Source organism: Cyprinodon variegatus, unplaced genomic scaffold (assembly GCF_000732505.1).
Source record: "Cyprinodon variegatus isolate N-32 unplaced genomic scaffold, C_variegatus-1.0 Scaffold69, whole genome shotgun sequence".
NCBI lineage: Eukaryota > Metazoa > Chordata > Actinopteri > Cyprinodontiformes > Cyprinodontidae > Cyprinodon > Cyprinodon variegatus.
In genome coordinates, this window is record NW_015150522.1 from 500,302 (window position 1) to 524,776 (window position 24,475).

Consider the following 24,475-nt stretch of genomic DNA (forward strand, 5'->3'; position numbering starts at 1 on the left):
GCACTGTGGTGACACCTTTTGCATGCTTTTTAGATGAATCCTGTAGAATTCCTCACAATCGACTTCTTTAGAGAGTAAAAGGCTAATTATATTGAACAAGCTGCTATTTATTGGACAAATGTTAATCTGTGTCTTTGGAAAACACAATAAATTTACCTGTGGATTGGAAAACACCAGGGTTACAATGGCAGTAGCGCTGAGCGAAGGCTTCCATCATGCGGTCGATCTTTTGGGCTTCTCCTGGCAGACGGAAACTCCACAGGAACTGCCTGATATAAAACACACTTTCATTCAGCAACGCTCTGATTCCCTGCTTAAAGCAGATTCATCTCAGGCTCCTTTATGAGTCTGATTCTAACAGCCGCGTCTTTCCAAATTACAAATAAGTCAACATTTGAAGGCAGACATCTTACCTCAGGGCCTGGACCAGGTTTAGATCTGTGAATTCATGAAGGTCCACAAACGCATGGAGGACTTGGATATTGAAGTCGTCTCTGAGGGAAATATGACAAAATTCACTTTTATTTAGCATCAATCGGCATATTTTATAGAGAACAAAACATTAAAGAAATACATTTCAAGTAGATCAGACAAGAAAGTGAACTTTTTATTGACCTTTGTCTTAAAATCTGTTAGAATGACTAAATAGTCACATTTGATTGATTGATCAATGATGAATAAAAATAGTTTATCTTTAAGGTTTAATAAAAAGCAATCACATAAAAATACTAGTGATACACCAGAGAATCAAAAATGTTTTACTTGTATATCTCTGATCGGAAATACAAAAAAAAATTATCATTTATTGAATTCAAACTGATAATTTTTTTCATGTTTCAAAAGCATTTTATTTATTTTTTTTGTTAATTGCATTTAGAGGTCAAATCAGAGGAAATATAGGGACATTTGCTCTGATACACTCACTGGGATAGTGTCCTTATCGTTCTTTATCTGTTGATTATTAGCTCTGACAAGAAAGCTGCACCATTTTTCCCTTTCTTCCCTTCTTCAATGTTTATTAAGATTAATTATCCAATTAATAGTATATAAATTTGTATTGGAGCTGCATAGAGAAACAGAATCAGCAGACCATTTGGTAACATGTCTGTTTAAACATGAAAAATATATTGTTTTCCAGAAAAGTGACGATACCAGATATATACACACTACCAGGCAGTGCTCATAAACACCTTTTGGTATGCAGGTCATTGCTGAGTGAAGCAACAATACAGCAAAGCTACATTTAACAGCAGTGAGGTGTTTAAAATGAAATAAGAAGAAGAAAAGTCGATAAAAAAACAATTAAAATGGTTCATTCAGGATGTGAGATGGTAAGACAGAGTGAGAAATACAGTATATAACAGAAGGGATTTTAGCAAATGTCAGAATTAAGGAATTAAATTCATCAATAAAGACACAGAAACTATGCTTTGTGTGCTGCTAGGTTGTTTGCTAAAGCTGCTAAAGACAATTTAAAATGTTAGAGTATAACAAAATACAGGTTTTATAGCTCTATTTTGAAATAATTTCATATTTACACATAAAATAAATGATAAATGATAATTTATAGTTTAAAAAAAATAGCAGAAGAATGTTAAAGCTGCTTTGACATATTGTTGCATTATAGATCTGCTTAAATTTATATGAGGGAAAAGCTTGATAAAAAGACAGATTCTTTGATGGACCAAACCTTGAAGAAGACTAATTAATGGTATTAATCTGTAAAGGCCAGATTGAGGCCTCTAAGAAATGTAGATATGTAGAAATAAGATTCAGAGAGAACCTAAAAAGTTGCACGTAATGACTTCTTTTGTGTGTTTCTGGTTTAAAACATTAGTATTTCAAGTGATACACCCCTAATCCAACAGGGGGGATACATATCCCCACCCCTGTCTACTTATCTAAACTAGATCATGAGCTCATCCCGCCCTAAAAGTCCTTCAGAGTAAATGATCTCTCCTTTGGGATGACGGAGAGGCTCTAAGGAGCTAAGCATCATATCCAGTCGTCACTTTGGACAAATGACCACTAGAATCTCAAGAACCCTGCAGGAAATAAAGAAACCAAAACAAAGAAATGTACTCGTTAAAAACCCCACAAAGGGATTTCTTAACACTAAACAGTCCCAGAGAACTCCAGACTGGATATTAAGCTCAGGCTTTTCTGATCATATCTACATATCCAGTGAAATCCTTCAGCTTTAAACATGCATTCCTAAGTTCTTAGTGTCTTGGTCAGTTCACTTATGAATGAGAGTGCTAATGTAAGACATATGAAGGCTGTTGAGTAGGAGACATTCTCTTCAGATGAGGCTATAACTGTGGAACCAATATCTAGTGTTTGGGAAGGAATGGGCGTGGGCCTGATAAAGCATTAAAAAAGCAACAGGAAAACTACGCTCTCTGAATGAAATGGCTCCATCACCCGATGGATGGTTGCTAGTAAAGAGGGATGAAAAGCAAAAGAGCGAGAAGCGGAAAGGAAGTGCCTCGCTGACCTTTCCCCGAGGTAATCGCCGATGGCTGTTTTGTTAAGGCCCTCGCCTTTGTAGAGGAACTGAGCGATGTTATCCTTGGTGTTCTTCAGCAAGTCATTCTCAATCAGGAACTGGATCCCCTGAATAAGAGATCAGACCTCCAAATTAAAACCCTGCACGTCTAAACAGGTGGAACAAAAACCACAATGTTTTATTGCAGCTACAAACCTTTTTGGGGTCCATGTTAAACTTCTTTCGGCCCATGGCCACCTGTTTGTTCCTCTGCATATTTTTCCTGGAAAGTCAAAATCGAGTATCATTAGCTGATTTTGGAATTAATACAAGATTATGTATTACAGAGATGAGTTTTTCTTTAACTAAAATAATAAAGCTTTAAATATTCCTCACAAACTTTGGCTGCTTATCAGTCAAACAAGTCAAATTACTTCAATAAATTCCTTTGGTCTGGTTCTCGTTCAATAAATCAGCAGGGAGCCGTGGTGAATTTATTCGGCTTGGAGTGTCTTTCTCCCTGACATTTTTTTTCTTTTTGGCAGAGGCTGGTGATGCTGTGCCGGACAAGTAAGATGTTAAAAGGTTGAGCTGCATATGGGAATGTCTCATTTCTCAGGCTTTGAATAATTCAGAGGTCAAAGTGCACCTCAGTTCTCGGCTGATGGGATGTCACCACCTCTTTTCAGAGAAATAAATGTTCAATTTGGTTTGTCAGCAGTGATGAGAGATGTTGTTTTTCCAACACATGCAACTCAAACCATGAGAATATTCTTGGATCCTCAGTGGGTTCCTAATGCAAGTGAAAAAATGGTTAGATGATATTTTCATAGCTGATAGGATGCTGATCCGCCTAAGTAGACGCAGATCTCAAGCTCTCCTTCAGGGACCATCTATTGTCTGCTTCTGCCAGTACACCCACTGCATTATTCAATGGGGCCTCCCATCATGGGGGGCGTGGCTGATGAAACATTTAAACTGCCTTAAAAGCAAAGCCAATTTATGACGGACATTAAGTGTGATGGAAAACCCGACTTAGCCATCAAACATGAATAATTGACAGCTTCATTTTGCTAACTTAATAGAAGGGATGCAATGAGCCAGCTTAGGCAAAACAGAAAGGGAAGAGTTGGGTCCACAGTTTTTTTTTTACCTCTCCTCAGTGGAACCAAGGTTCTCGATCTCGCTCGTCACTACTGCTATCTCATCCTTCAGCCGCTGCAAAGAAAAACAAACAGAAATTTTAAAACACTGCAGGTCCTCTTTCCATCAATATTACAGGGTGTTAGGAAAACAGAACAACAAACTAATAATCTGTAAGGAAAAAAAGATCAATGCTTTCCCAGTTGTCCTGAAAAAGAGCTGAAAAGGCAAAAAACCTCAACATATGCTGACTTGAAACAATGTGTAAGTGGATGGTGTCTTATGATGCACTCTACTGATGGCTATAGAGGATGTCTTTGTCGATCAAGTCGATGTTGTTGGAGCCAGACGGGCATAATGGTCATAAGAAGATGATGAGGTTATGAAGATGAGGGGGTTGGTGTCAGCTTGATATAGAGATGGAATACTAGAATGTAGGAGAGCTAGTGTAAAATGTGGATCATTTAAGAGATCCAGTATTATCTATTGGGGTTGATATAAGATGATGTGCATAAAAGGACTCAAGATGATGAAAAACTGAAGTCTGTTCAGTTCCTGTTGCTGTCAGTATGGCTTACTGCAGTCCCCATATGGAGAAACAACTTGAATTAAATTTTTACAGTTTTTTTGGCCATCTTCTGCTACCTTCTTTTCTGACCTCCTACAAAGTTATCTTCTCAGTAGAGCTCAGGGATCTGAAGATAAAATGCTGTAGGTGGCTCCAGCTTGATGGTAGGGGTGACAGTATGGCATCACTTTAATTTCAAAATGCCCGCGAGCAAAGTGAACATACTCACATGTATGTTAAGCTGCTTCTGCGTATGGTTTTATCTACCACCGCACAACAAAATCACACATGCGTGAGAAACTGCTGCTTTGAGAGGAGAAAATGTCTCTCAGCGTGCGTCAGCTCTTCCCACGTGCGCTCGGGATCTCACCACGCACAATTTTCTATCCAGCGGCCACGCTCGAGGACGGCTCAAAAGTATCTCTGCCTTCGGACTGATTTTCTCCTCATGTGAAGAAAAAGGTGTTTTGACAGGATGGGCGGAGACAAACTGTAAGCCTCCTCCTGATTGGGCCTTGCAGACACAATCACACAGGAAGTAGCATCAGGACACATTTGACTGACAGCTCTTCATCCATAAGTGAAGACGACGGCTGGAGGCGGAACAGTGGCGGATTCTTCTCCAACATTTGCGGTACATGGGGTAAGTAGTACGTGTAGTAAATGTGGTGAGGTCTCTCAGACCTGTTGGTTGTAATGGTGTATTTACACCAGGAAAGTTTGGTCCAAACCAAAACATTTTTTTTACATTGTTTGCTTTCACATTTGACTTTCTTGACGATCATTGCTCTCATTGAACAGACCAAGATTTATTTAACCTGGTGTCCCAGACTGACTGTGTAGAACTTTTAAGTTAGACCTTCACATTATCATCTGAATCTGTTCCCATCATTATTCGGAGAGTGGAGGAACATACAGCAGAGCTGATTGGTTGAAGAGACATCTGCTGCCCGCCTACCGAAGTTCAGTTTTAGCCAATCATTGTAGCAAATGAAAATCATGGTTTAACAGGAAAGGACTGCTCAGTGTCGCAGTGTGTAGCAAGAAAGTTCTGGGTTCATTTCCCGGCCCGGGGTCTTTCTGCATGGAGTTTGAATGTTCTCCCTGAGCATGTGTGGGTTCTCTCTGAGTACTCCATCTTCCTCCCACAGTCCAAAAACATGACATGTTAGGTTATTTGTGATGGACTGGCGACCTGTCCATCGACCTGTCCAGGATGTACCCCGTCTCTCGCCAGTAGACAGCTGGAGATAGGCACCTTGCAACCCCACTTGGGATAAGGGTGTAAGAAAATAGATGGATGGTTGAACAGGAGGAAGGCCACCACAATGGAGTTTATGTTTATGCTTTGAGCTTCTATTTTTTTCAAGAATCTTTTTTCCAAATTCCCAAAAAGTTAAAAAACAATCCACTGGACTTTGTTTCCAAGTTTGAAGACATTTCGCTTCCAATCCAGGAAGCTTTTTTCAATTAAAAAGTGAAATGTCTTCAAACTTGGAAACAAAGAATCCCATTTGATATACAGAATAATAATAATCACAATCTAGTAAACCACAAACTAAAATAAACAATACAGGGATTAGACACTTTACATACTTTAGATACTTTACAGATACAGTTTGTGATTTCTGAAACATTTGCTTTATATGAGAAAACAAAAATGGACATTCTTAGTTTTTAAGGAAACACTTGCCTTTTGTTATGAAATACAAAACTTTTGTTGTCTGAATGCTGAATCCAGAATTCCCATTCACGGAGCAGCTTCATTCATACCCAGCTTCAGTGATAGCATATCATTCAATGTGGACAAAACTAACTTAGCAAAGATAAACCACAAAAGACACATCTGTGTTTTCAAGCCAGTGCAATCACAATACATTCCTCAGATGCTTCTCGTCCAAAACAAAGACCTCATACAGAAAAAAAAAAAAAAAAGACAGGGACTGTGGTGGGTTGACACTCAGGAGTAGCAGAGAGAAGGGAGTCACAAAAGGGGAGTGGGGTCAGACAACTGAGGGGGTGAGGAGGGTGGAGGAACAGAAGCAACACTGGTGGTGCGAAAGGGAGGAGGGGGAAGGGCAGCATCAGTGTCCCAGACTCGTAAAAATGAAGTAATGGAGCCCACCTCCAAAGCCCACAGGGGTCAGCAGAAGTCAACTCACCCTACGTCTATCCCCTGGGGGGGATATTCACTCACTACTACGTGTTACTGAGTGACAGGACTAACCTGAGCTGCAATCTAGAATAATCAGCTGTGAACGGGTCATGACAGGAATCAAATAAATGTCTTCTATGGAAACTCAAAACTAATTTGAATACACAAACATTCCCCTGACCACTTCCCTGCCTTCACTCAGACACTCATTTTCTTATTTTACTAACATCCACTTTAAATTTAAACCAGTTTTAACCTTTGGATGCAAAACCTACCAATATCTACACTCTTCCACCAGTAGGGTCAAAAATCACACCAATTAGAATTGTTGTCCTTTTGCAATAAACTAAAGACAATTCTATCATTTTGGTTAGGATGATACAAAAGAGGAATTTCATTTTTGACATCTACCTATTTTTACAAGCCATTCAGATTATAGCATTTGATCGATCAATCCGTACGATCAGAAGTCAAAACATGTTTTTTCTCCCTTTGTCTGGAGAACGAACAGAATATGAATGTTTTATAAAGAATTATAACACACAGGGTCAATTTTGACCCCACATGTGGATTTAAGTGCTAAATAAGACTCAAATATACACCTAAAAACATCTTGTTCTGTTGTTGTAGGACACCTAAGGAAGAAAAACCAGTGAGCAGTGAGGAGGGAACAGTTTCAAAGGAATTGACCTATTGGTAGGAAATACCTCAAATTCCACAAGGATTGCAGAAGATAACTGGGAAATAAATAAGCAACAGCTTCTGACCCCAAAACACAAAAACAACTTAGGCAAAGAATTTCACTATTTATGTTGGGTTAAAGCAATCCAAAATGCATTTCATTCATTTTCTAACAATATATTTATTACACCCATGCTATTAAAACTGCCTGTTTCTTCCCCATTACCTGAATGTCCTCTAGCAGCTCCTGCTTTCGCCGGCGGATATTCTCCAGCTCCTGCTGCTCCTCCGGGGTGAGATCGTCTGGAACTGGAAGGAGATAAAAGAGAAGATGAAAGGTTAGCATCAGTAGGCTTATCTATACACGTCTACTCCTTAAGTATATCCCTAAGGGGTGCAATGGTGAACCAAAATCTGATTATACTTTCTAATTTTTTTTTTTTTTTTGGAAACCAAAAGGTGAAAGCAAAGCCAGGGTCAGGGATTTGGAGTGCAGAGGCAGAAGGTTAAATATCAAAATTAAAATAAAAACAGCAGATTATTTTATTTATTGAGAATTGTTATAATCTTCATTATTTTAAAATGAAAGTATTGTGCCCTGTTTGGGACTCATTTCTGCAGCAGTAAGGTTCCCCCTGAAGAGCAGAAAACCTCTTGTTGACAATATAAAAACTCAGGGGAGAACAAACGTGATGGGTTTCAAAGTGCTCTAAGTATCTCTCTCACAATATGAGCCTATAATTAGCTTGGCCTGTGCCATCAGCTGGGGGCCGAGCAGCGTGTCCTAGTTAAAACCAGCTGTACGTGGGCACTACCTGCACAGAGAACAAAATCAGCAACCTGAATGTAACATCACCCTGAGATAAAGCTAACTCTCAGTCCCTTTACTGCTTTCTTTTACTTTTATGCTGAGGGATATGAGATGGAGCCTCAGTTTTTTTCATCAACACTCGTATATCAAGAAAGCGTAACCTTACAACACTTCAATTTGCAGCCGCAAATGGATGCTTTTGATAGCCGATTTAATAGAATGAAGAAACAAATATTAGTGTACGAATGTCAGATTACATTTGATGAATTTAGTGGGAAATTATTCTAACTTAGTAACATTTCACATTAAACTCAAATCTGTCCATTCCGGTTGCTGTTGGTGCCAAAAAAACGTTTAGTTTGAGTGGGAACAGCTCACTGTCCCGCGTCGACCTAGGTCAAACGACTCAGCAAGCGTCTTGGTTTAGAGCTCAGCTCCGATTGGCATACAGTGAGTAAATCTGACCCAGGTCGACGCACTAATTTACGTTAAAACCATTAAGGTAAGGACTTCAGCATATTGCGCCAGTCATGTCTGATCTAACAAGCCAAAACAACTCTGCTTCCATTCGTTAAAAATGGCGCAGCACTGGTACAATGGACTGGACGAACAAAAGAGCCGAGCAATAAAGACCATGGACTAGGCCATGGCTCCCTTCCATGCTCTCCATTGTTTACTATCCTGATTGCTGCCACACTGGTGACATTATCAACTTTTAGTCATGATGGCGTCACCAGACACACAGCGGTGGGGGGACAGAGGCCCTGCAGTTTTCCAGCTAGGGTTAGACCCAGCTTTCTTGGTAATGGGAAGGTAGCCAAATGCAGATTGTTAGCAGGTCCACTTGTGTGTAAAAAAACATACTAACCTGCTAACTTTAGTGAATAAGAAGTTTTATTAAGAAGTAAGACAAGAAGTACTTCATAGGCCGACACTTAAAGTTTCATCAAGTCTTGCTAACAATGCCCTTACTAAACAAAATAGCATGGTGTCCATGGATTATGGTGCATATTACCAAGAAGTATTAACTAGAGTATTTGACTTCTAGGATTTTAGTAATTTTACAAGACCACTGCTGAATAAAAAAAATAAATAAAATTTAGTTTTGGCTTTAAGGAGATTTGGAGCAGTCAAAACTTGAGCTACTCAATAAAATGCGTCCTAAAGTGTTTTCAGTGTTGGCCAGAAAAACTGTGAACAGGGCCTCACTACTCTTGGCGAGTTAAAGCATCATGGCCAAAAAACATGTCCATCAAATTTTGGCCAAAAGGTCAGTTAGAGTTCAACCAACTGGTCAAAATAAGAGCAATAACCCAACACTTGTAATTTAGTACCCATTGTAATACTTTGAGAAGGTAATATTGCAAACACTGATGATGACTGCAAGTAAATATGTTAAGCGGTTTAAATTGTGTTTCTGAATTTTAATAACGCAGGCCTCTTTCTATGATTCCTCCTGTGGCCGAGCCTAAGCCCCGCTCTCTGACCTCAGCTCTTTATTAACGCAGCGGCAGAGTTCAAAGGTTGGAGGTCCAAAGAGAAATCTTGACCCTGTGTAACTCTAGAAACATTTAACAAAATAAGTGTTACATAGTGATTGAATGTAGGAAGGAAGAAATGTTCAATATACGAGGTCTTTGATTTTTAAGTTCCCAGCTTTCTATTAAAAAATACAGCCGTTGATTCCATTTCCCCTAAATCGGTGAATGAACTTTTCACCTTGAGAACAATTCGTGTAAAAGAGGTTACTTATTTTTAATAACATGGGGCATGTAAGCCTGAACTCCCAGAGGCTAATTCCCGTGACATCTACTGGAATGTCTGACTAAAGAATAATGGACAATAGAAACCAGGACAGAACTGGTGCCTTTCACCCGCCTGTTAAGGACGACCAAAACAAAACCCTGTTTTCTTCCTGAGGCAGTTTGACACTCACCCTTCACACTTCATACCTTACGACCTACTGCGACGTCATCCCATAAACTTCTCTCATTATCGAAGGAAACCACAATGTACAACTGTACTTGGACTTTATAATCAGAAGTGACAACGATGCTTCTGGACAATAATTGCATAGCAGTTGGTCAATTTCTCTTTCTGGAAACATGATTGTGGGGTTGTGCAGCACGACTCAGGCAACCAGAACATTCCAAAACTTGGTAAGACGGACAGGAGATGATCAGCAGAGAACACTATAATTTGGCTCCGAGAAAAATAGCAAACAATTGAGAAAAGAGATAATTTGAGCAAGAAATCGGTTATCTTGTATCACTCAAGCCAGAAAAGGAAAAACACGGAATGAATCGAAGGACTTGAGACACAGTTTTTAAGACTGTGTTTAAAATCAATCCCAATTCTAATTAATCAGCATTGCAGGAGAAGAAAGATGTTGTTTTTTAAGTGCTTGTGCCACAGATGCTCAGACTGGGGGCAATTTCCCACAACTCTGCAAATAACAGGCAGCCAATTAGGTAAATGCTGAGAGCAACAGTCAACTCTTAGTCTGCAATCTTCTGCACTGACAAGGCAAATAAGCATTCTCTGTCCAGTGGAAATAAAAAAAGCGAGTGTTCTCATCCTTTCTGCCCACATTTAGAGCGTTGAGCCTTTTGGATGCTTCAGATGCAGAAAACTCTACGGAGAAGCTGGAAAACAGGTCATTCAGGGCAACATTGTTTTCTATGCGCGTGTGAAACTGTGCATACAAAAGTTGAAGTGAGGCACAAAGAGCAGGAAACTAACATGACTCTGCATATGCACACCCATTCTGTGCTTCTCCCTACTGTTGGCACTGGGTCAGGAAAGTGCAACTTCTCGCCATAACCCAATGTTACAAAAATACAAATTAAATAAAAAAACATATGGTCAAACAACAAAAATCCATAAAACTTTTACTTGTCAAATTAGTTGACCAGTTGAGGTTAAGCTTTTCATTCCTGATTGGTGGTAAAGAGCTGAAAAAATCCAGTTTTTATCCCAATTCCATAATCTCTTAAATCTACAAACTCCTACTGTTTTAAGCATGTAAAGGCATCAAGCAGTTAAGCATTTAAGCCTTAACCATTTTAGTTGTGCATGTTTCAGAAATCAGACTAACATGAGTCACTTCTTAATTTTCGGGTGGACCTAAAATTTGAGGAATTGATAAAAGATGAATCGTCGTAAAATGTGTGAATTCACAAACTCCCGAAAATAGACCTTGCCAGAAGCCAATAGATGCATAAGCCTTGAATACAGAAATGTTTCGAACCACTGAAATGTAGTGACATGTACGACGTCAACAAGAAGCACCAGGCTGAAGCTAGACAAACATGGCTGTGCTACTGGATGTACCAGAAGATTGTCTGTTTGGGTGATTTGGGCCTTTGTGGATGGGTTGACATGTTTGTTCCTCACAACCAGATTGATTGATCAGTTTACTCTTCTGGTTCTGAAACAAACCAAGAAACTAATACATCACAGCTTCTGCTCTGATTGGATAAAAGGTTGACAAAGGAGGCAGGTTCCAGTTGGTCCAATCAGCTCAAAGAATTGTACTGAAAGTCCCTCCCTTTTGCAAACACTTTCTACAGGAGGCTCTCCAGATTAATACCTTGTAGAATTCAGATTGAACTACATGTATTAATCTGGTTTATACCAGCTCAACAAAGGGTCACTAGAAAATATTTGTGCTCTGTTTTTCTTCACCCATGTTGTATGACACTTGAAGCAACTGTGATAGTAGGCTCACGTGGTTGGACAAAGTCTTCCAAGACATGACATAAGATCCTATAAATCCAAAGAGAAAGATGAAATTCCTAGAGAGAAGAATTCCCTTCCTACTCGGGTGGGTATAAATAAATCTGCTATGTTTGTTTTTATTTCTTTGCCAAAACATTTCTATAGTTATGATAATCGTGTCTCCAAATTAAAGTTGACCCGTAATTGTCTTCAGGAGGTTGTTGGCCAACTACTTAATTGGCTGTTTTTGACTTTTTCTTAAAAGAATGCTTCAGATATGCTTCACCAGTGCATGGAAACATAATTGTTCATTTCCGCTCGCTGGAAGTGAGTCAACCCTGATTTTAAGAGAGAATCTGCAATATGTAAATAAAACACTTACACTGAAGTCAGTTGGTTTCAATCAGGAAACTAAGCATTAAGCCACTGTGTTTTTAGAAAAACAAAACAAGTCCTTAAAAATAAAAAAATAAATGCCAAGTGCACTCTATCAAGTGTTTAAAGACACATTTTTGTAGTAAAATCAAATGTTTTGTCCCAGCTTTCATTATTTTAGAGTGCCTTTCGATCCAATTTATGACTTGGAAAAAGTCAATACTGTTTCCCTTAAACTAATCAGGTTGCCTTATTCAACGCTGCAGCACCACGTTGCTGCAAACTGCCCTCTACATATACTGAATCACATTTTCTAATGAAAAGACATAATTCACATTTTCTCTGTGACCATAAGCGTGCCCTTAAATTTTGTCATCTTTGAGCATTTTGAAGCAGATCCATTTTTAGTGAGGGCTGGGTCAGCAGAGAGGACTGTGGTGGGTTACATCAAGGGAGGTATCAAATATAGCTCCGTCTCCCTCAGCGGGAGAAAGCCACTAATACCCATTCTGATTGCCATCCTTGCGGAGGAAGGCAGACGCCTCATTTCCACCCAGATCACTGAAGAATTCTCCTCGGAAAATAAGGAAATTAGAAATCTGAGTGCAGAAAGGACCCCCCCCAAAATCCACCGACCCACCACTTCACATGTGACCCAAATTAAGAGGCTTTGCTCATCACTGGAGGTACAAACTTGCTGCAGAAAAAAAAAACATAAAAAAATCATGCAATCACTGAATAACCTCTTATCTATGCAGCTACCATAAGTGCACTTTTAAATAAAAGGCTGAAGAGTGCAATGAACTAATCCAACACCCATAAGTTCAAAGATTTATAACAAACTAACTGCATCTGCTGACAGAGAAATTATGCAAACATGGAGCAGTTTCTGCAACCATGTGTTGTTTGCTTTCGCTCTGATTACATTTGTGCACACGGTGTATGATGCTGCTCAACAACCTGTCTCCTTACATCAAGTGCTCAGTGCAGAAAAGCTTTTTCTTCACCTATGTGGGGATTAATAATACCTCTAACAGCCACTACACCCTTTCCATTAGACCTCATTACAACTCCTCTCTACCTGCTCCATCTTATCGCTTCAAATCTTCTCCTCTAGTTTCCTCATTAATAAAATACAACCAACAACATCAGTGTCTATTGTCGTCTCCTCCTCCAGTGTCTCAAAGATTTTATTTTTGAAATGTTTATAGGCCGATATCTGAGCTAATCTAAAAAGGCCACGTTTGCTAATAATCAATGAGCCATATATCAGCGCTAGCAGATCGTAGTGATGTAAACACTCTTCAGTGTGGATGCTGTTACTGATAAAAGAAGATAAAAAGGTTGCAAAGAGTCCAATTTTCATATTTATGACCTAAGATCCAACCCAGAGCCACTTCAATGACCTTATCCAGTAAACATCAGACCGTCTTTTTAATTAAATAGGGGAAATAAATTAGCAAAGGAATATTCCATAACAAATGCGTCCTTACGAACCGAATGACATCAGCTCTGGTCCAAATATGCCATATGAATGATGGAAGAAGAAAAACATTACGTATGCATGTACTGAAATATTTGAGGAAGGAATTGTGCATCTCTAAAATGATTTGTGAAACAACTTTGAAAGTTTAAAAGGCACCAAGCTCCGCTAAATATTCCACTGGATGAGAGTCCAAATTGTGCAAAAACCAGGATAGTTCATGATAAATTTTGATGAACCAGCTTAAAACACATGCAAAGAATCAATAGTTCTTGCCGGCCAAGGCACGACCATAAGCACACAGAGGTCCAGGAGATAAACACTGGTGGATTTTCTGCTCTTTGCAGCTTTAAGTTGTTTAAGCAAACAAAAGCAAATGCAATCTCTCACGTGAGACTAGATCTAAGTATTAAAACTGATTCCAAAGGCAAAAATTATCTTCTAAAACCAACATGTAACAAAGGAGGAATTAATGCCTTTTATGTGATTAAACCAAAGAAACTTGGTCAACTATGCCCTCCAGATCCAAAGACCCCAATAAATGAACAACACATCTAAACAGTGCTGTGGGTCAAAGATGGCGATAAGAATCCAACTTTCCCCGGTCCGTGGGTAGGTGGACCTAAAGTGACAGAGGGACTACAGGAGAAGGAGCCCTGTTGTTAATCCAAGGAGGCGTGGGTCATACAGTGGCAGTCAGAGGGAAGACTGGTGGGATGATCACAACTCCTTCTTTGTGTCTGGAAACAGTTACATTCCTCTGCAAAGCTCAAACACAGGGTCTGAGTTTTCATACTTCAACATTAGCATTTCAATTACTTTAAATGTAATCTAATAAATGGAGGACTGGAACACTGTGTCGGATTATAAACCCTTCTCCCTTACACTTCTGAGGAGTCAATCATTAAGCACCATCCCCCTCAACTTCTGAGAGAACTGACATCCTCACTGACAGCAACCCGCTGTCCAGTTATTGACCCACCTTTCAATCATCCCAGCACAAGAACCAACAACAGGATTTCTGATATCCACAACAAGCTAGAATGGAGAATGACAGGACATTCACAGAGAGGAGTCAAACCACAAGTGGTTGACAAGGTTTCTGTCCCTTCTACGGCTTTATTGATTTACCAAAGTCTCAGAGTTACAGCAGAGAAATCCGAGCAAAGTCCCCACAGACAAACAAAACAGACGGGTTAGTAGAGAGTGACACAAGCTGAGAAATAAACAGAATGATGTTTCAGCGCCAACCTGAGTGAGATATTCCCCAGTTTTCCTTCTTCTTGGCTCTTCTTTCTACTCCGGCTGATAAAGGAATCAGATCCTACTGCTCAGACATCCTCATCAAGTGGCAAATGGAAGGAGTCTGCTCCTCAAGGCAGGGCCAGAGATACAGTTGGATCTTTTCAGCCCTGCTATCAGCTCTCACAGTGCGCTCGCTGCACGCTGACACTGACACAGTCTGTTTGGGAAGGAGGATCCCTCACATCCCTCTGCTCATGCCTCTCTGTCCCTACTACTAACATGAAGGCTCCACCCAGTGGTTGCTTTGCTTGCTGCCTCCCCTCTTACAGTAAAATAAAGCTAAACAGCATGGGAATACTAGCACTAGAAGCCCTTTAAGCTCATTTATTTTTAAGTGGGGACATAAATCTTTGCTGAAAAAGTCTGAAAAAGTTTCTCTATCATTTATTATTTGGTACGGAGGACCAACTCTGCCATATTTAAAAATAAATACAGAAATAAGTAAATGCTCAATAAATAAATAAATAAATAAGAATACAATAAACAAATAAATGTAGGTAAAAATTCAATTATACAGTGAGACAAACGTATATATCTCTTTTAATTAGCTTGTTTATTTATTCGCCTTTGTAATAATTATCTTATTTATTTATTGTCCGTTATAATCTTGACACTCTAAGACACACCCCTTCCTCGTTTACATAATGAGGCAGAAATGCATACAGAAATGTAAATACGACAGGAAGAAATAAATAACGCTAAAGAAATAAAGGGTAAAAAAATACAAAGGAAGAATAAAACAGACAAAAATATTATATCATGCACATAAATAAATACTTAAAAAAATAACTAATAAATAAATAAAGTTGAAGATTATAACGGACGATAAAAAATTAAGGTAATCATTACAAAGGCGAATAATTAAAGAAGCTAATTAAAAGAGTTATATGCATTTATGTCTCACCGTATAATTTAATTTCTACCTACATTTATTTGTTTATTGTATTTTTTGGGCAATTAATTGTATGCCTATTTATTTATTGAGTATTCATTTATTTATGTATTTATTTATGTATATATTTCAAATATGGCACAGTTGGTTCTCCATAATTTTGGGCAGTTATTCTGAGAGGAAAATATATTCATATTTTAAGGCGGGGAAACAATTATTTGTGATTAATTGATAATTGAATTAATCATCAACTAATTTAGCGATTGATTAATAGTTAACTGGAGCATAGAGACTCTAAAAAAAAGAGCAACCCACTAAGAACAGTAATTATACTAAAAGTGTAAAAAAAAAAAAAACATTTTTGAATTTAAGATAAAAGAAAAATCTTTTTCTTCTGTTAATATGCTCTATCCAGAACTTCTGAAGTGGAAACATTTTGGTTTCACCAGGTTTAATTCTGTAAAAAGTCTTATTTAAGGAACGTTTGACTTTCACATTATTGATCAATGAATTGAAATAATAATTAAAAGATTAATCGATGAGCAAAATAATCATTAGTTGTTTAAAATATATTTCAAAGAGTTGTAGTGTTTATGCCAATAGGGTTTTCCTTGGGGAAAAACACAGCTACAGTATAAGTCCAGTAAGCAGGGTGCTTTATGTTTGTGATGGTGGGAAAAAAAGGTTTTCAGCTGGATTTTCTTTAAAAGCAGCTGTTTGGCATCTAAATATGTAGATGCCCCTGTGTGCATTTGGCTCTGACTCGAAACTTTTGGGAAATTTTTAGCTGAATGAATTTTGTTTTGTTTTTTTAAACCATTTCTGCTTTTCCTTAAAACCAAGCATTCTCTGTTCTTTCCTGTTTTATAGCCTCGCATGACAAGAAAAAAGGATGAGATCCTATTTATGACTAATGAAACAGAACTGAGCTGAATTGCTTGAATTAATGTCACACTAAAAATAAGATTTTATATTTAGCTCAAAAGCCCTGTTTGACTTTATGGAAAAGAAAACGTTGATGTTTCCCAGAAACTGATTCATTATTTTTCCATAAATGACTGCATCTTTTAGTGCATTTTTAAAAGGTTAAATCATTTAATGTTTAAAAGAGATCTTAAGCAGCAAATATACCAGAATCTGCATAATGTTAAAGGCTGAGCAAAGACTAATGTCTAAAATGAAGTTAAAATAAACATCATGAACGTTTTTCTCTGACTGATAAATAAAACTTTCAATCTTAAGACTATTAGTAAAGACCCAGTTAGTATTTAATTTAAGACATTTAATTTCCAGGCCGGTCATAATGACTTTTGCCTACAAGATTGAGTTAAATCTGCTCGACACCAGCTGGATGTAAAACAGGATCTAATGGGAATGTGTCCTAAGAAATTGAGCAATTTTCCCAGGATTATTTGTTACAGACTAAATTTCTACAGCATGAGTGATCCACCCGCCCAGGGTGTTCCTGTAGCACAGAGCAGACAGGCTTGCCTCATGTCTGCTTGGAGACGGATGAGTCAAACTGAAGCTCATAGCTGTGCAGCCTGAACTCGGTCGCCTCGCAGCGACGAAACCTCCTGAGTAATGCAAAAATTTAGTTTCAGCTCAGGCTGAAAGTGCTGTTATTTCCCAGAAAAAAAAAATACTATGGGCATTTTGGGGGGAAATAACACCTAATAGAAAATAAAAATAAAAACTCAATAAGAAAAACAAGATTGATACTATTGCTGAAAAACCTTTTTCTCACACAAACCACTATAGAAATATATTGAAATAAAAATATAGCTAAATAAATCTGTTGTATCCTTACCCTCAAGCATATTTGATCTCAGATCTGTTGTATTAAGCTTAATTATGCTTTTTTTGACCGATTCAGACAGTTTTTACAGGTCTGATTTGTGTATCCCAAACATAACCATTTCCAGATGTTTTTTATTGTTGTTTTTTCTTTCATTAAAGTTATAGTTTTGACAATTTTGTTAACGTGCATAAAACTTGTGCAAAATACATTTCTGAGTTTATAATGTACTGTATGGGGGAAAAAATGCATATCTGACCTGCTGGTCACCAATCAGTCCTGATGGAGGAGAATTTCAAAATAAAATCTCTAACCAATGAGATTAGAGTCTATTTTTATTATACTTTTTAATAAGAAACAACAGAGAAAACTGTAAAATTTAATGAAAACTAAAAGAAATACGTACATAATGAATTTCTTTAGCACACAGCATGATCTCCAAAGCTCTTTTCGCTTCTAATCCCTTCAAAGTAAAATGTCAAGTTGTGGCCAATCATCGAATGACTAGAGGACATAGGTATTGTTATTTTGTTATTTATGTTTTTTTTATCTTCTTACAGTGAAAGAATTTGGATTATTACTTCAACTGATTATGTAACAGTAAGCAGAATATTATAGTTGTAGTATTGCAACATACACAAGAATATATTTAACAGCATTGACAAGGGTTTAATTTTCTTCTGGCATATTTTCCGATGCCTGGATATCTTGTCCCGACACATGCGGTGCAGGAATGTCAGGACCAGAGGATGTGAGTGGGTGGGAACCAGCGCTGCAGAATGCATAGAGAGGCCTCTGCACTGTGCAGCTTCAGGCTAAAGCAAACAGGGTTAAAAAGTCTAAATGTGCAACAACTTCATGCATGCAGGAACTCAAAGGCACCAGATCCATCGACATGGACCGTGCAGCATCACCTTCTGGAACAATCCATTGTTTTATTAGCAGCTACTGTTTTCTATGCAGCTCTTCTCTATGTTATCCCTCAAAAGCGGAAGAGCTGCTATTTCCCACAATGCACGCCTTTGTCCCCCTGATGCCACTAGCCTTGATTCTTATCAGTGGACGTCCTATTGTCAACATCCTCCTCCCCGTTAAAAATACCCGTCCTGAAACACATGGTGGGAAAAAGTTGGGAAGATTTGTTTTAATCAACAAGCAGCTTCGCTTTAGATGGCTTTCCCTTCGCCTGCTGCTTTCTTTTTTTCTTTTGCTTTAATGACGTTTTAAACCCCTACAAAAAGTGTTGAAACCTGTTTCCGGTTGAGTGTTTCGTCAAACTCCCAGCTTCCTGTTTGTGCGTTGCTCTGTTTATTGTGTAGAGGACTAAAAGTTCAACCTTACACAACAATAAAAAATTATCCAAATAAGTGTTTTAAATAAATATAGCCTGTCTTTTACCCCCAAAGATTTTTGTAATATAAAATATATCCTCAGAAAAAAAGGTTTGCATTTCTATGTTAAAAAAAAGTGTTAAAATATGGCTTTAACATCCTAAAATGACTCAGTTGAATACATTTCGGCCAAACCCTAAAACAGTAAAGCTCTATTTAATGAGCAGATTGGGAAACATGTTTAAACACTTTCCTTCATGATGTTCTGCCAGCTGCTATTTTAAATCTCTAGCGTCTACCGACAGGACTGATAAGACCGAAAGGCCTTACAGGAAAGTCAAAACTAAAGGCGTGTCTCTACCTGGAGCAGACAAACCTGACGGAACAGAGGAGAGAAGGAAGAAAGGAGGGACACATGTTCAGCTTTGAAATGAAATGGTTAGAGCCGTAAATACTGACAGGATGAATCATCAGAAATGCTCCCAACATATTCGTATATAAACTAAGGACATGGCCTGGTGACATCTGGGATATTTGGGAGTTTACGTGTCACACCTGCACCATGATTCAGTGCAGGTGTGAAAAAACAGCCCAAAAACAATCAGTTTTTACTAAAACTATCGCCTTTATGCCATACTACTTCAAGGTAGAGTTCAAAATCATTCAAGAAAAGGGGTTCATTAAGTACAAAAACAATAGGAACAAATAAAATGTTTGCTTTTAAACAAAACTTTGATTATAAGCACAATAAAAGCTGACGTCTCTAACAGTTAAAATTCCAATTAAACAGGTTATAAAAGGTTAATTACATTTTCACCAGGTGTGACACTGGATTGGCTGGGTTAAAAAAAAATGGATTTAATCGATTTTGAATCGATTCCTTTACATTTTTGCAAAATCGATGTCTAGGGAATGAGATTGATTAGTTTTATAGTGACGTGCGTGACGTTCACATTCAAATGAGCAGGAAAGATGCTCTCAAGATGACTTCAAGCCAAATATGCAAATATAGCCAATAGGTTGTATGGTTCCAGATATTAATGCAGGTGTAATAAATATGCCTGTAGTAAGATTGTTATAATTTACCCTTAAATTAGGATTTCTTTGCCAGAAACATTACATTTTTACGTGTTTTCCAAACACAAATGTCTTTCTAGTAAATCACAGCAACATCTGAGAGCAAGTTCATTTTTCATACCACTATATTTCAACGTAAGGACTGAGCTGACAGCATTTTATCGCTTCATTCTCTTAATCCATTTTCCACTAGAAATGGGCACGGTGAATGATGACCTGAGAGCAGAGCAGGTCGGCTCCTGATGCCGAAAGAAATGTGATTACAGGGAGATGATGAAGATGATCAAACTAGCAGGGCATTAGTGCCAGCCAAGGCCCACAGTACCACAGGGCCCATTAGAGCTCTCAGCTCCGCTCATTAGAAAACCATTGGAGAAAACTACTTTAACCCCTCGGACCACCAACTTTAAAGTGGCAGAGACAAATGTGCTCAAAGGGAATCTACTGATCATCTCACTGGTCTGACTGCGAGTTAAAAATAAAATAAAAACAAGACAGCTGTATGTGTGCGCCAGCCTGCAGAACAACAGGACAGAAGCTTCCAGCCGGATCAGTCAGACTCCTACTATTATCCAACATGATTAACAGTGACGCAAAGTCTAATTAATAATACTGCCAGGCTAAACCAAGGAGATGAAAGCATCAGCAACAAAGGCCCTCTGTCTGAAAGCAAAGGGCCCCCCCACTCACCCATTACAGGGGCACAACACGCTGAAACAATGCTGAATAAAGGGATTCCAACTGTTGTTAACATTGCTGTACTATGAAGACAAATGTAAAACAATGACTTTATCTATGAGGTGCTGTCATTCCCACTTGTTGCTATGCATTCATGGAAAAATAATAAAGGGACCATATTTATTTATTTTATTTTTCCTTTTTCTAAATAAAATATAATTTGAAAAATAATAAAAAGAAAAAATAAAGAAAAAAAAATAAAAGGAGAATATTTATTTATTTATTATTAGATTAAGAAAATAATAAAAAAAAAAGAACAAAAAAGAAAGGGAGAATACTTTTTTTCATTTAATTTTAGTTTTAATAAATAAACAAAAATAACAAAAATAAAAATAAAGCAACAAAAATCAAGGGAGAATATTTATTTATATTTTTTTATTTTATTTTTCCTTTTTTATAAAATAAAAAATAAAAAAATAAAGAAAAATAAAGGGAGAATATTTATTTCTTTTTCTTGTTCTTTAAATAAAAAGAAAAAATAAAGAAAAAAATAAAGGGAGAATATTTATTTATTTATTTTTTTTTTAATAAAATACAATTTTAAAATTTAAAAAACAAAGAAAAAATAAATAAAGGGAGAATATTAGTTAAAAGTGTCCGAACTATCTGAGCACAGACAGGAAAGTGTGTTTTAACAGGAAGAGGTAGAATTTTCACTAGAAATACGTTTCTGTTTTGCTTTATATGTGTTGTTAACTAGTTGCTTGATAAAAATATAAGCGATGGGGGGAATAAAAGTGTAAATATTAAAAATAACCATACAATTTGAATAAAATGAGTAAACTTGAGAAGTGAGGAAAATAAGAAAATAGCTAGACGCCTCCTCTCCTCTGCTTCAAGGTTAATTATCTATATAGAACTTTATATAGATCAACTCATGGTTCTGATCAAAATGTCTCTTTGACTTGTTTACTCACCGACTCCTTCTTCCGACTTTAACACCATGCTGCTCTGTCAGTCCGCACAGAAAAGAACGAAAAAAGTTTCTGGAGATTTCCAAGAGCAAAAAGTTTGACTGTTAAAAACGACCGAAAGGTTCAATTGGCTTTAAAGTTTTGTTTAACAAATAAATGTAGGTGGGATATATCGTAATGTCCGGCTGTTCGTAGTAATGTCGGTACCGAAGTCAGCCCAAAGGGAGTGGTTTCAAGGTACTAGAAGGACTAGAACCAGCCTTAGGAAGCTGTCAAGTCAAAATAAAGCAAAACAAACCATTTCCTGTTCTGCCTTTCATAATAAAAGAAAAACATATGCAGAGTAATATAGAATTGAATAGGAAGGTCTACTCCTGTGAAACGTTATTGCTATCTACACACTACATTGTGTGATTAGAAAAATGGAAAGTATAGGCAAAAATTATTTTATTTGTGTTAAGAATTAAATTTTGTAAAATCAGAGAAGCAGATAGGCAGATTAGTTTATATCATGCTTATTTTTTAAATCAGTTTAATCTAATACATTCTCACACTGAACTCCTCAAATGTTAATCTATACAGGAAATTTATGCTATTTCAATAATCAATAAATACATATTAGATTATCTATGAGAGTTGTAAACTTTTCTTTACAATGCGAAGATGTTAAGTAGGACTATCGATTATAGACAGCAATCATAGACTTAGACAATTTTTATTGTCATTTTGTATACACACAGTTTATATAAAACCAAATTTTATTTAGAACAGTTTCCCAGACTGTAAATGAACATTTCCATTCCATAAAGTGCAGCAGTGATCAAATGTAAACAATGTGGGAGGAAAAAAATGGTGCAAAAAAACTCATTGATATGGGAAATCGGAGCATTAAATATATATGCTGAAAATATGTAGGATTTTTGGTTTGCTGTTATCAGTGTGATGCAGAGTCTGTGACATGATTTAGTTTTCAACAGTTCAGCAGTCGGATGGCGGTGGGGAAGAAACTGTTACAGAATCTGCTGGTCCTGCACCGAATGCTGCGAAGCCTCTTCCCACAGGGCAGCAGGGAGAACAGTCCATGGAGGGGGTGTGAGGGGTCAAGTACATGCACAGAGGTGTTAAATACTTAATACCAACAAATAGTTTCAATTTCAATTCAGTTTATTTATATAGTGCCAATTCACAACACATGTCATCTCAAGGCACTTTACAGTTCAACAGATCATACAGTCAAATTGATTCAAAGTTTTCTATCTAAGGAAAACCAGTTGATTGCATCGAATCATTCATTCGAATGCAATCCCTCACAATAAGCATGCTTGTAGCGACAGTGGAAAGAAAAAAACTCCCTTTTAACAGGAAGAAACCTCCAGCAGAACCAGGCAATACTTAAGTACTGTGTTTAAGTAGCTTAAGTAGCTTTTTTTTTCTGGCAACTTTTTAGTTGTACTCACTACTTTTGAACACAGTTGTCTGTACTTTCTTCTCCTTACCTTCTCCAAACTGTTTTGTTACTTCTCTACATATTGATAACTAAATATTGTAACAAAACAGCAAATCAGGAAGATAATCTGTCCAGTTAGAGCATAGTTTGCTAATAAAAAAAAACATGAAGACAGGCCACTGAAAAACATTTCAGTTGATGGCTCATATTGTGAGACACAAGATATTCCCCCATTTATTAGATTTCAGATTTATATGTTTATTATGTTTAGAGCTCAATTTTACACTACTTGCAACTTTAATTGTGTGAAAACCGGAGCTCTAAAACTCTTTTATTGTCTGACAATTTCAACTAAGAGCAAAACTAGACAGCCCTTTCTAGGTTTTTGCTATGAAAATTGTGAACCAAAGAGAAATATTAAGCTATTTTTGTGATATTTCTTACTGAAGTAAATAATGTCGGTACTTTTGACACCTGTGCACATAAACTGATTATAAACTACAAACCGATGCGAGTTATATAATACATACTCTTAATCTGAAGACTCGCCTTGCGTCATTTCCGGTTTCACTCCCGTTTCTCGGCTCTGGCAGAAACCACCAGACTAGTTGCGCTCGATTTGCTACCGTATGGGCGCGCGGCCACCGACACGCACGCGCACGTGCACTTACCAAGATCTGTTGTTGGGAGAAAAAAGTGAGTGGGGGCAGGGAGAGAATGTGACGCACTCAGAGAGGCAGCTCTCCATAAAGCCACATCCGTAGAGAGCAGAAGGCTGTGCCTTCAGACTTTCAACTCGGAAGCAAAAGTCAGAAAATAGCTACAAAGTTAATCCAGACAACAAAAACCTGAAACCATTTTGGAACACCTGTTGAATGTTCAGACTTTGTGATTCCTGAGGACATTTGCAAACCTGCTTTTACAATTGATTATACAACAAACATTCTCCCCATACCAGATGACTTACTCAGGCACTTCAGCCTAACTGATTATATCATTTTTTTTAGTTTATTTTTTATTTTTTTAGAAAGACTAACAAAAAATAGTGGGTAGTTGTTAAATGAAAGTGATTTGTTAAAATTCAGCTGTTCTGTAAAGCAGGGGTCAACGTTTTCCAGGCCAAGGACCCCCAAACGGATGGAGAGATGGAGCGGGGACCCCCTAATTATATATATTCTATGAAATTGTGTTATATCGAACTGGTCCTATAATCACTCTATTACATATGGAGTAATGTAATGAGATTAAATTAGCCCTGGGATTATTAAAGTATTTCTGATTCCTCATTGATGGGACAGGTGTTGAGAATGAAATGGTGCCCAGTGCCCAGCTTGAAAGAGCTCCTGTGTGTCGCTTAATGTGTGCATTGATGACTTAAAGACATCTTCTGCCTCCATTTATCTGTTTACTAAAGTCTGTTGAATTCATGTTAATGTGCATTTAAAGACATTTCAAATAGTGGAAAAAAATGCATTAAAAAAAAGTCTAAGCAACCAAAACTTTCACGACCCCCATGCAGTACCTACTGTTATGGCCCAAGGCCTTTCCT

The 24,475-nt window shown here is 37.6% G+C and overlaps 1 protein-coding gene across 4 annotated transcripts in view; it reads right to left on the reverse strand.

Moving 5' to 3' along the window:
* The window catches only part of LOC107083176 (cytohesin-1), a 47,441-nt gene that overhangs the window by 8,011 nt on the left and 14,955 nt on the right, over positions 1 to 24,475 (reverse strand). For 2 of the 4 annotated variants that reach the window (XM_015372182.1, XM_015372179.1), the window contains exons 2-7: positions 7,262 to 7,344; positions 3,642 to 3,706; positions 2,705 to 2,771; positions 2,498 to 2,616; positions 414 to 494; positions 157 to 269 (exon numbers count right to left, since the gene is read on the reverse strand). In XM_015372182.1, the coding sequence (XP_015227668.1) occupies positions 157 to 269; positions 414 to 494; positions 2,498 to 2,616; positions 2,705 to 2,771; positions 3,642 to 3,706; positions 7,262 to 7,344 (528 nt within the window). Of the gene's footprint in view, positions 1 to 156; positions 270 to 413; positions 495 to 2,497; positions 2,617 to 2,704; positions 2,772 to 3,641; positions 3,707 to 7,261; positions 7,345 to 14,675; positions 14,856 to 21,482; positions 21,716 to 24,475 lie in introns of those variants that run through there. The other 2 variants (XM_015372180.1, XM_015372183.1) reach the window with 2 other exon arrangements.